The sequence below is a fragment of the Rhinatrema bivittatum genome, chromosome 14 (genome assembly GCF_901001135.1).
Source record: "Rhinatrema bivittatum chromosome 14, aRhiBiv1.1, whole genome shotgun sequence".
Taxonomy (NCBI): domain Eukaryota; kingdom Metazoa; phylum Chordata; class Amphibia; order Gymnophiona; family Rhinatrematidae; genus Rhinatrema; species Rhinatrema bivittatum.
Window position 1 is genome coordinate 73,211,502 of NC_042628.1, and position 12,383 is coordinate 73,223,884.

Below are 12,383 nucleotides of genomic sequence, written 5' to 3' on the forward strand. Positions count from 1 at the left end.
CTAGGGCAAGAGGCTACTGGCAAGTAATCCTGCTATCCTGGAATATATAGGCTCAGTTGATAAGAGGGAAATTCTCTGCCTCCATCTGTTGGTGCAGTAGTGTAATCCATTTGTCTGTACTGGTCTGGCAGGACGAAAGGAAATTAACAAGTACGTTTGTTTTTTCTTTTATTTCACTTTCTCCCAGCAAGTGTTCCAGAAATCTGATTTATGTCAATGCTTTCACTCTTTCCTTTTCTTAGGACTTTCCCATGGCATACAGGTCACAATTTTGAATCCATTCAATGTGGTCATCTTGTTCCAGCCCGTCACTCTACAGTGCAATTACCAAACTAGTGCCCAACAGCCCCCCACTGTGATATGGAAATACAAATCCTACTGCAGGAATCGCATTACCGATGCTTTCAGCTCAGCCAGCCAGGACACACAGATCAATGCCCAACTTCAGCAGAACAACCCTGGCTACAATCCATATGTGGACTGCCAAGATAATGTGCGGACGGTACGAGTTGTGGCTACCAAGCTGGGTTCGGCTGTCACTCTTGGAGAATTTTATCAAGGACGCAGAATCACCATTAACAACAGTATGTATGATTAGTGAAAAGGGATCTCTTTTTTTCATAAAATGTTTTCAGCGAGTTTTGCTAACTCTAGTACATTCAGACTACATATTGTTAAATCTTTTCACAGCATGCTACATTTTAAAATAGCACATAAAATGAAACTGATTCTGACACTTTGAGATTGCTATGTTTCGATGTGACTATTTCAGGCATGTTTCAATAGCAAACACTAAAAGTAAACAAACCAGGCAAATGAAATAGATTGGTATGAATTCAGTAGCAAACCTTATGAGGGAAGATATATGGAAAAACTGGACAATAAATTTGATAAGTGTATGCGAGTCCTGAACAGAAGTGAGAATTCTTTTTCTGTTCATAAGCAGGTTGAATTTGACATTACATCTATTTATTTAAAATATTTCTTGGCTGATCAATCCATGTTCTGGGTGGCTTATAGAATTTATGTGCATAAAGTAACAAAGTTACTATTCAGAATGAAAAATCGACAAAGATAATAGTATATAGTAAAAACAAGAACATAAATCTTAGACAGGTTGTAAATGCTGCTTGGGCAATACAACTTTCTAGCTTAAGTGCCAGCCTGGAACTTAAGCTGATGGCTGCAAGGCAGATTCAGTCAAATGCTAGTTTAAACAGATTAGTTTTCAGGTCTTTATTAAGGTTTTGTAGTACACTTTCTGGAGGGAAACTAGTAGTTAATTCCAGAGCATAGAGAGCATACGTTCTCTGGATTCAGTGAGATGAGTAATCTTGAGACTGGGAATATCCAACAGCCATTGTCCTTCTGATCTTAAACTTCACAGACCTGTAAGAAATTTAAGTAACAGATTAAAGACATATGAAAGGTAGTTATTAGCATTATGTATTATAGTCAGTGTTTTACTCTTCATATGGAAATGAAGAGCCTTGAGTACAGGAGAAATGTGTTCAAATCAAGAAGTACCTGTGATTATTCTAGCAGCAGAATTTTGGATGACCTGGATAGCTATAATAGTCTAAAGGGGCAAACCAAGGAAGAGCAAATTAGAGTAATGTATACTAGGGAGAATTAGCAATCTGACTACTATCCAAAAGTCTGCTAGACTTAAGGCTTTAATCGCTGAAGCATTCTAAGCTTCCAGTAAGATTTGTGAATTAAGGACTGAGTCTTAAGGTTGAGATTTGTAACAGCAATCATCTCTAAGTTATGAGCTTGCGAGATAATGGTAAGGGAATGTGTCTTTGCACAAGACTGCCTGCTGCAGAGCTTGGGTTTTCTAGTCAACTTCAAGAAATCACACCTATTCCCCATTCATTGACTTAAATTCATTGGAGCTTGGATATGCTCACTACAGGAAAGAACGTTCTTACTTTCAGAATGAGCCAACATCATGACATCCTTCATCCTAAAGTTGCTGTCCTCGCTGTGCTTGACATCCAGTGTGGTTCTGGGTCATATGGCGGCAGCCATCCATGTGATTTCGCTGGCCCACTTTCATATTCACAGTTTATAATGGGGTCTATGCTCTCAGTGGAATCAGTTAACTCAATCACTATAGACTGAAGATCATAATAGACATGAAGAGAGAGTTACAGTGGTTGTTAAACCACCTGTTCTTCAAAAAGGAGCTCCTCTTCAAATTCTTTCCTATCAAGTGATCTTAGTGACAGCTGCTTCCACCAAACACTAGGGCACTCACACGGGATCTGTTTGAACCCAGGGGACCTAGTCTCTCAAAGAGAACAAATTTCAGATCAGTTTGCTGGAGCTCAGAGCAATAAGAGATGCCCTGCTGGCCTTTGCGCACGTTCTTTAGGGAAAGAACATCTTTATTCAGAAAATCGTCACTATAGTTTTTGCTAAATTTTTATTATTGCAGTTCTCTATTTCTGGGTCTTTAACTCAATTTTGTGTCAATTGCAATTACTTCAAAACTCAGCAGCCCATTTATTAACAGATTGCCAATATAGGAGTAATATTGCAATGTTATGTTTGGCTCTCAATACATTCACGAATTGAATATAAAGTTCTTATACTTGTATATAAATTGGTCATGTTAACACTCCATGGCTTGGCGCTGCTTTGCAATTGTACTTGCCATCTTGATCTTTGGTCAAAGAACAAAGGCTTTTTAGTTCTATCTGTAAAGTTGCCACACATGGGCCAAATCAGGTATCATGCTTTCTCTACGGCTGGTCCAATGTTGTGGAACAATATGCTGTAAAAATTGAGAACTGTGCCAATTACTATCTAAAAAGCTATTGAAAACATGGTTTTTCCAACATGATTTTGGAAGTACTTTGACATAACTATCCAAAACAGTATTGTAAGCAGTATAAATAAGACTTATCAGTAACTCCAGATGTTGTAATGTTAACATTGTGTTAAACTTTGTATTTTATGTATATGCTAAGGAGGTCTGTAAACCGCATTGTGGTGATGCAATGTAAAAATGATTAAAAAGGTCAACAGGCATAGGTTGATGGCCTTTCTGCCAGGAAGCATTGGATATTTGGAATTGGACAGCTCAAAATCAAGCTGTCCTACAGGCCTATCTCCCAGGGATCTCCAATATGCTGGCACATTTTCTTAGTGTTTCATCCAGCTGAGTGGTCTCTGCAACAATCAGTAGCTGACACTAACTTATGGGATCTTCCATTAGTGAATCTATTTCCCTCTGAGCAGAAAGCTGGATCAATTTGCTCAGTCCTGCCCAGCAATCTAAGACAGTCTCAGTATGCTTTCCTGCGTGACTTGGGGAATAAGCCTCATGTTCACTTTTCCACCAGTTCCACTGATCACCAGAGCGGTACTGAAATTACTACAGAATCGCACTTGTCTGATCCCCATCACTCTGACATGGCACAGACAAATTTGGTTTGCTTATCTCGTACAACTTTCTTGTATCACATTCCTCCTAGGCATCTGGAGTCAGACCCCCTGTTAACGTAAGATGGAGGAACACATTATCATCCCAACCTCCTTGCCCTCAGTCTGACAGCTTGGATGTTGAACGCTCAGTGGTGTATCTAGATTTACCTGGGCAAATTGTAGACATTAATCTCCTCTAGGAAACAATCAACTAAAAGGAATTACTCTTTCAAATGGAACAGACACCAAGTGGTGCCAGCAGAAAGTGGCAAGCGTTGTCGAATTTAGAGGAGGTCGACGCCATCTTAGGAGCCTGGAAGTTGATAGTGAGTTGAGCTTGCTTGAAGGCCTCAGCAGCTTCAGCCAGAATTTTCATTCGATAAGTGGTCCCCTGATGTTGAAATTGGAGGCCAAAAGGATAAAGCCGCCTGTACCGAATAGAGCAGGTGCGGAGACTGGTAGTTACCTCCCGCAACTCATAACGCTTTTTTAGGGTCATGGGTGCCAAGTCCTGAAAATATAGCCAGATCTTGATTGCGCCAATGTATCTCTTTGAGTTGCCGTGCAGACTCATATACCTTTGTTTTCTGCTGAAAGCTATGAAAGCATATAACAAGGTCTCTTGGGCGTTGCTCTTTTCTTTGCCCCAACGCCCTATGCGCCCTTTCCAAACGTATTTCCGCTGGTGGTATAGTCAGGTCTCCAGACGCCCCAGTAATGAAAGTTAAAATGTGGGAGCAAATCTGCTGCGCTATAGACATCGCATCAGCATATTCTGGGGTATCTGGAACCCCGCGGATGCGGAGATTGCGGCGGCGGCTGCAATTTTCTAGATCTTCAATTTTTTCAAGCAAAGATGATGATTCTGCGGTGTGAGCCGTTTGCTCACACCGCAGACACGGGTGTCTATTTCATCCACCCTTGTGCCCCTGGCTGCAATATCATCTTTAAGCTCTGCTCCAGAGGCCATTATATCTGCCTTTAACTGTTTCATATCTGACCTGATCTCGATGAACCAGTTGCAAACATCAGTTTTGGTAAGCAGTTTGAGGTCCGATCACGGCTCCATCGCAGCATCACCGGCGTGTGCGTCATAGAGAGAGCCCTCCAAATCCAAATTGAACCCTTCCTGGTCGACGACTGCTAGGCCCGATTCTAGCGGTTGTTTCCCATAAGAGAACTGTTTGAGGTCTGTTGCCCTGCGCTTCGTGGTCATGTTCGAGAGGTAGACGGTAAGCAGGGATTTTGCGCCGCAACTTAGATCAAACTGAGAGCAAAAACGGTTAGGATTAAGGGGTTTTTAAGCTGTGGAGGCTGGAGCTCTGCACTCATGCGACTGCTTCCATTCGCTGCGCAACAGTGCCCCCAAGGCGGAGAGTTTTAATCCCGCTATTTCCTTCAACAGAAAGCAAGCGATCTCTGCCCATCCTGGACCTCCAGAAATCTCAACAAATTTCTTCAGAAGGGAAAGTTCAGAATGGTGTCTCGCCACCATGCTTCCCTTACTACAATAAGTGGGTTGCCTCTATCCTCTGGGCTTTCCTTGCGCTTCATAGTGAGTCAACTTTATTTTCAATACCAAGTTCTGCTGTTCGCACTAGCTTCGACAACTTGTGTATTTCACCAAATGCCTAGCAGTGACTGCCGCTTATCTACAAAGAAAAACAGCATTCACGCTTTTCCTTGCCTGGCCCACTGCCTAATAGGACTCAATCCAAGCAAGGAGCTCTAAATTCTCAAAGACTCACTATAAATCTTCTAAATGTGGCTGGTATTTCTGATCAACTACCATAAATCCCCATATGGAGTACTTTTGGGCACTACAGTCGTAACAAACGTCCTGCCCAACAACCGCACAGACATCCTGTCAAATTCTCCACATCTCTGCGCGCATACAACATAGCCTCAGCCCATCAATTCTGTCATTGCTGGGCCACAGGGTTTTCACTATCCATGTCACTCCTATGGCTAGACTAGCCATGAGTAAAATTCAGTGGATTTTCAAATTTCAGTGGCTCTAAGCCGTTCAACCGCTTTCGCCCCGATCCATATCACTGATCCAGTACCAAATCCTCAGATCTTGGCCACTGTTGCATTCAACTTGGGTTGGAGAGCTCGAATACACATCCTCCAAACCCAAAATGCGCCTACTCCGCTCCATGAAAAGTCTCAGATCAATTTCCTGGAGCTTCGAGCCATATGTTATGCCTCTTCTGCCTTAAAACACTGCCTCTCACAAAAAAATTGTGGATACAGACAGCATAGTGGCAATGTGGTATTCCCACAAACAAGCACGCACAGGCTCTTATCTGCACTGCCAGGAGGCCGCGCAGTTCTGGGCCCGGGCCCTTGCATACTCCATGCATCTACGGGCCACTTATCTAGGCATAACGAACACACTAGCAAATCATCTCAATCGATGTCTCCATCCTCACGAATGGGCTCTGAATCCATGTGTAGTGAGCAAAATCTAGCACTGAGGTCAACCAACCTTTGACCTCTGTATTCGAATCGAACCACAGAGTGGACAGATTCTACTCTCTACACATGCATCAAAATGCGTTCCCATGGATGCCATTGCTCGCCCTTGCAACAAAGGCCTCCTGTGTGTCTCTTCCGATACCGCTCATAGCCAGAACTCTTGTGATGCTACAGCAGGACAGGTTTCCAAAGATTCTCGTAACCACGTCCTGGCCTCGACAAGTATGCTTCCCCATACTTCTCAACCTATCACTCCAGTGACCACTTCGCCTGCCCACAGGTCAGTCTCATAACCCAGACTCACTGATATGCTCAGGTACTCTTAGCTTCATGATAACCTTCCACGAGTTAATCTTACCATTCGAAATGGGCACGTTTTACCACATGCTGTGCACAAAAAGGTATTGGCCCCTTTTTTTCTGCACTACTCGTCTCTCTTAGGCTAGCTAGGATACCCCCTCGGATTCTGGTCCCCAGACATCCTCTGCACAGGTACACCTCAGTTCCATTTCAGCATGCCACCTGAGAGTAGGAGATGCCCGATTAACACCTCAACCCCTTATGAGTCGGTGGGTTATCTACAGATTAGGCCTCTTCTATGATTACTGGTTACGGAATGGGGCCTATATGTAGTGCTTACAAGGCTCATGTGTTCCCCGTTCAAGCCTTTGCATTCCTATAACATTAAAATTCTAACATGGGAAATTTGTTTCCTCGTAGCCATCACTTCTGCTAAAAGGGTCAGTAAGTTGCAAGCCCTTGTTCCATACTCACCCAACCCTAGGTTCCTCTGTGACTGAGTGGTCCTCCATACTTACCCAAATATTCTTAAGGAAGACGCAGCCTCTAACCTTACTCAGAATATACTCTGCCCACTTTTTCCCAAGGCCTCTCTCTCACCAGGGTGAGAGGCTTTTCCACATATTGGACTGTAAGCATGCACTTGCATTCTATCTAGACTGCACTGCACTCCATAGGAACTACATCCAACTCTTTCCTTCTTTGACAAAGACAAGCTATGAGTTCCAGTGGGCAAACAAACTCTCTCCAACTGACTAGCAGACTGTATCGAATTCTGCTATGACAAAGCAGGCCTTCCTCTCTAGGGGTGAGCGCAGGCACATTTTCCAACGGCCATGACAAAATCAGTACCACACTATCATTCCGTACCAATTGCTGACAGTTCCTAGGCTGCGACATGTAGCCCTCTTCACACATTCGCAGCCCTCTACTACTTAGATATGGAAGTCTGTCAAGACTCTGCCTTTGGCCAACCTGTCTTGAAAAGCTTTCTTCCAGTATAATCCCCAACTCCTTCCACAACCACCTGCTGTGATTTCAGACTGCCTCATCATTGCCAATAGCACCCCAATTATTGTGCCTCTGCACGAGTGGTCTGCTATTGGCCTGTTATAATATGGACTACCTGTTATAATATGGACTACCTGTTATAATATGGACTACCATCCTGCTTGTCCTGGGAGAAAGAGTTGCTTACCTGTAACAGGTGTTCTCCCAGGACAGCAGGATGTAGTCCTCACGAAACCCACCCGTCACCCCACGGAGTTGGGTCTGCTTACGTTTTATTTTATTTCTCGCTCGCACTTTTTGCTACAAACAAGACTGAAGGGAGACCCCTGTGGACACGGATCATGGCATGCTGGGCATGCTCAGTGTGCCAGTCAAAGCTTTTAGAAACTTTGACAGAGGTTTTCCATGATAGGGCTCCGTCCAGTGACATCACCCATATGTGAGGCCTACATCCTGCTGTCCTGGGAGAACACTTGTTACAGGTAGTAAACTCGGCTATCCTCCTAAGTCAGGAAACTCTGTATTTGAAATTGGACAATCTCTCAAGGCATGATCTTAAAAGCTATATATTGTGTAGGAAAAGAAAACGTCTTGGTAGACAAGTATAGTCATAACTTGGGACACCCATGCGTTGTTCTGAATCAGGATGTAGCAAACAATTTTCTTGGCAATAGGGGACACTGTAGGTGGACCAGTTTGCCACAGCCCAGAACATAAATGTCTAAGTTGTCTGTTCTGGGAGGGATCAGAAAGCAAGCTAGCGGCAGATGCCTTCTTATCTATGATTGTTCTCTGAAGTCAGTTCACTTGTCTGCTAATCTCTTCTATCCCCACCGCCTACTCCCAGTTAGAGGTGTCCTAGAACCAGTGAGGAGCTGCAGGCTTGTGCCAGAGTGGGAACTAACCCACATGAGGGGGGGAGGAGAATCTCTGTTCCTTGCTAAGCATGATCATGTTAGCTGCTGTCTTCAGAAAATAACTGTTACAACTAAGCAACTTTGCTAAACCATGCAAGTTCTGCATTCATTGCATTCTGTGCACTGTTGAATATGGCAGAGTAACATGGTAAGACCTCGAAAGAGCCACATGTGCCTGGTTAATTTCAGGTTGCGTAAAACTGCTTAGAAGTAACGATAGCCCTAAAACCACATCCATTTTGCTAAAGTCTTCATGTTTTTTTCCCCCCTCCTTATCTGTCAGATGCTGATCTCAGCATAGATCAGACTGCTTGGGGAGACAGCGGAGTGTATTACTGTACTGTCATTTCAAGCCAGGATCTTCAGGGAAATAACGAAGCATATGCTGAGCTTATCGTGCTTGGTAAGTTGGAAAACCCTATCCCTTTCACCTTCAGGGAAATGTTCTAAACCAGTTTTGAACACAATCTTTGACTATAACTGCAATCAGATACTTTCTCAGAAAGTTTTGCCTTCAGTTTACATTTGTATTCTCATTCTTGTTTTGCAACTTGAACCAGTGTAACTGCTTTCAAGTAAATTTTGTAACCTCTCTGTAGGATTTCAACCAATTATTAAATTCAAAATGTCCTTGTAACTAATGCAAATAGATTTAGATGCTTTATGTACATTCCTTGAACAGGTTTGAGTTGTACTGTCAGGAGCTCACAAGCATTTTATCAGCAGCTTATACTGGTGTTTTCTGCAGGCTTGTTAATGTTTACTTGTAGGAAATTGTAAGGGTAGTGACCTGCCCATCGCTTATTAATTGGCTTCATCCACCCAAAAGTATTTCTGCTTTCACTCCCGAAGCTTGTCCTTTATATTGCTGCAGCTATTACTGTCACTTATCCCATAAATGTGCGCTGTAGGCTTTTCATTTATTATTTAATCCCACCTGTAAAACATTATCCAAGCAGTTTACAGTAAAATCACACACTAAATGTGTGTTATATCTTATTTTAAGACTAAAAAAACAATTCAGTAACAGTCTGGCTAGCAATGAAACCTAACTGCATCATAAGCTAGTAATTGTTATAATTTTAGTTAAAAAGCCATGTGTTTAGTGTGTTTCTGAATTTCAAGAAGTTTAGCTCCATGCAATTAGGCAGGGGGGAGGGAGTTGAGAGGGTTGGAGCCTGATGGTTAAAGGAGGATTCTTTGCACAAGTCGATTAGTTAAAGGAGGGGGGAGATGTAAATAACTCTTCTGAGAAGAGCATAAGGTGTGAGCTGGACAAAAGTGGATCAAACGTTTGGGCGAATAGAATGGAAACCCAGAGTGAAGAGCATGAAATGTGAGGAAGAGACTTTTTGAATCTGATGCGATAGCTAATGGGGAGCCAATCTAGTGACTTTAAGGCAGGCGTTACATGGTCAGATTTCCTGAGACCATAGATTACCTTGGCGGCAGTGTTCTGCAGAAGTAGCCTAACTGGTAATTAGGTAAACCAAGAAGGGAATTATTGTTGTCAACCCTTTAACAAAAGCATGTGTTAATAGCTTCAGATCATGGAGCTCCAAGAGTGGGTGAATATAGTGAAGGAGAGAAAATAATTTCTGGATTTTGGAGGAAATTGAACCATAGAGAGCTTAGTCAAGCTGAATCCCTAAAGCTGTAACTCTTGAGGAATTGGGGCGTCAAGCGTTTCTGGGTCTATAGAGGGGACTGTCTTATTTGTGACTGAACAATAGAGCTTCAGATTTTGTTGGGTTGACTTTGTGATTGGCCTGCCAGTGAAAAAAAGCTTTGGTGTGTTTTAAAAGCTGTGATCTGAATGTCTGCATAAAACGAAAGATCTGAAGCTGCAATCTTGAATAAGCATGGCTAAAGGAGAGAGAAAAAAATTAAAAATAAGAGAGAGAGCCTTGTGGGACACCAAACGATACAGAGATTAAATATAAAAGATGTTGTTCCCACTCTACCTGTAATGTATATCTTGACATCCTAATTAAACCAGCCCAGGACATTCAGTATGCCCAGTCTTCTCCCCAAGATGATAGAATAGCAGGGTATGGTTGATGGTATTAAATGCAGCACTTGTGTCTAAAAAGACTGAGCATGTCCTTACCTGAATCAGATTGAAGCTTGATGTTAGTTTTAGCAAGTAGGGCAGACTCTGTACTATAGCCCTTGTGGAAGCCCAACTGGAATGGATGTAAAAGATTAATCTTGCTGACAGTTGCTGAGCTGATCAGCCACCACCTTATCAATGCCTAAGTAACATCAGTGCACTTGCTTTTTAGGCATGTTATAGCATGGCAGTTTAAAGTGATTGCACAGAAGATTTAGTAGAAGGCTATGTCATGCTCCTTAGCAGTGAAGTTAAGATTTTTAGTTTCATTGTGAGAGCTTAGGAGCAAACAATTTCTTTTTCATCTAGACACATTTATTTATTTATTTATTTCAGAGCTTTTATATACCGAGGTTTAGCAATTAGCCTTCACCCCGGTTTACAGTAGAACAACTTGTTACATAGAACAGTACATGGAACATAGAATGGAATAGGTTACATCAAACTGTTAGGAGACTGTCCTAGAACTAATCTTAAACGCTTGAACCAGGTCGCGTCAAGTTTCATTTAAAACTTTAACAGTAGTAAAGGAACTCAGAAACGAGTTAGTAATAACCAGACAAAATGGCAAAGAGGGTATGCAAGAGGTTAAGGTGGGGGGGTGGGGGCAGAGAGTTGTGTTGAGAGATAAATAAGAAAAAAAGAGGAGCTCCACGAACTGCGAGACAATTGCACCGCGGAAAAGAAGAGACTGAAGGAGGACCATGCATGGATGGTAGTATCCTGGGCATGCTCAGTGTGCTGATTGAAGCTTCTAGAAACTTTGACAAAAGTTCTGTGCTGGGCTTCATCAGTTGATGTCACCCACATGCTTGTCCTAGGAGAAGGCACAAATCCAGTTGGTTTATGCTCCTAAGGAGATGGTTGCAATTCCCATCCACATCTTCAAGGACTTCCTCCTCCGGATGTGGGAGCACCCAATCTTTATTTTCTCTGTCAAGAGAGAGGCTGATGCCACTTTTTTGGTGCAGCAAGCCATGGGGTTTGAGAAGCGGCACCTCCCCCCACCGCTTTGAAGAAGGCCAGGCGCTCCCGTACACATGAGTCTGCCCCCCCCCCCCCCCAGGGCGAGTGCATAGGGAGCTTGATGCCTTGAGCAGGAAGGTCTTCCAGGGTGCTATGCTGATCGCCCGTATTGCCGCCTACCAGCTGTACATGACTCAGTACAACTGGAACCTCTGGAAAAGAGTTCAGGACCTTGCAGAGGGCTTGCCTCAACAGGAGGTGCTCGACCATCATCCTGCTGGGTTTAGAAGCTGGCAAGCATGATATGCGATCCACCTATGATGTCTTTGAAATGGCAGCCCGCATTGCCGCGGTGGGTATCAGCACCTGGAGAATGGCCTAGCTCAGAGCTTCCGACCTCCATCCAGAGGTACTGGAGAAGCTAGCTGATCTCCCCTGTACAGGTGACAATCTCTTTGAAGATAAGAACTGAGATATATCACAATTGAAGGACCACCATGATACCCTTCAACAGCTCTCTGCTAGCGCTTCAGAAACCCTGTCCTCTGCCAGGAAATCCACCAGGCCGGAAGCCTTTTTATAGGCAGAGGAAGTATTATCCTCTGGTCTCCCGAGCTCGCACGCCACGCACTAACTCCAGGGTCGCTCCCGCCAGCAGCGAGTACCTAGGCCCTAGCTGGTGCCCCAACAAGCTCCAGCTATGGTTTTTGATTGGCGGTGAGGGAGCATGAGTCAGTCAAGCGCACCCCTGACGCCGGAACCCCCCCTTCCCCGGGAGGCAGGCTTCTCTGCTTTGCCCATCACTGGGAGATCAATTTGGACTGCTGGGTCCTTACCATCATCTCTCAGGGATACAGTCTCAACTTCAGTTTGCTCCCAGAGACCTCTCCCCCATATACACCATGGGGTTCATCCACCCAGTAGGTCATGCTTCAATCGGAACTCTCTGCGCTTCTGACAGCAGACACGGCAGGGCCGAGGGTTCCATTTGAGGTATTTCCTCATTTCAAAAAGGAACGGCGGGTTGTGCCCCATCCTCAACCTCAGGGTGTTGAACAAGTTTCTCCAGAGAAAAATTCAAGATGGTATCTCTGGGTATGCTGATTCCCCTCCTCAAGAGGAGACTGGCCCTGCTCCCTCAATCTCCTTGAGATTGAGGG

General features: G+C 43.9%; 1 protein-coding gene across 3 annotated transcripts in view; it reads left to right on the forward strand.

Moving 5' to 3' along the window:
• The window catches only part of LSR (lipolysis stimulated lipoprotein receptor), a 111,896-nt gene that overhangs the window by 34,114 nt on the left and 65,399 nt on the right, over window positions 1-12,383 (forward strand). For all 3 annotated transcript variants that reach the window (XM_029576706.1, XM_029576709.1, XM_029576708.1), the window contains exons 2-3: window positions 243-584; window positions 8,428-8,547. In XM_029576706.1, the coding sequence (XP_029432566.1) occupies window positions 243-584; window positions 8,428-8,547 (462 nt within the window). The remainder of the gene's footprint in view (window positions 1-242; window positions 585-8,427; window positions 8,548-12,383) is intronic.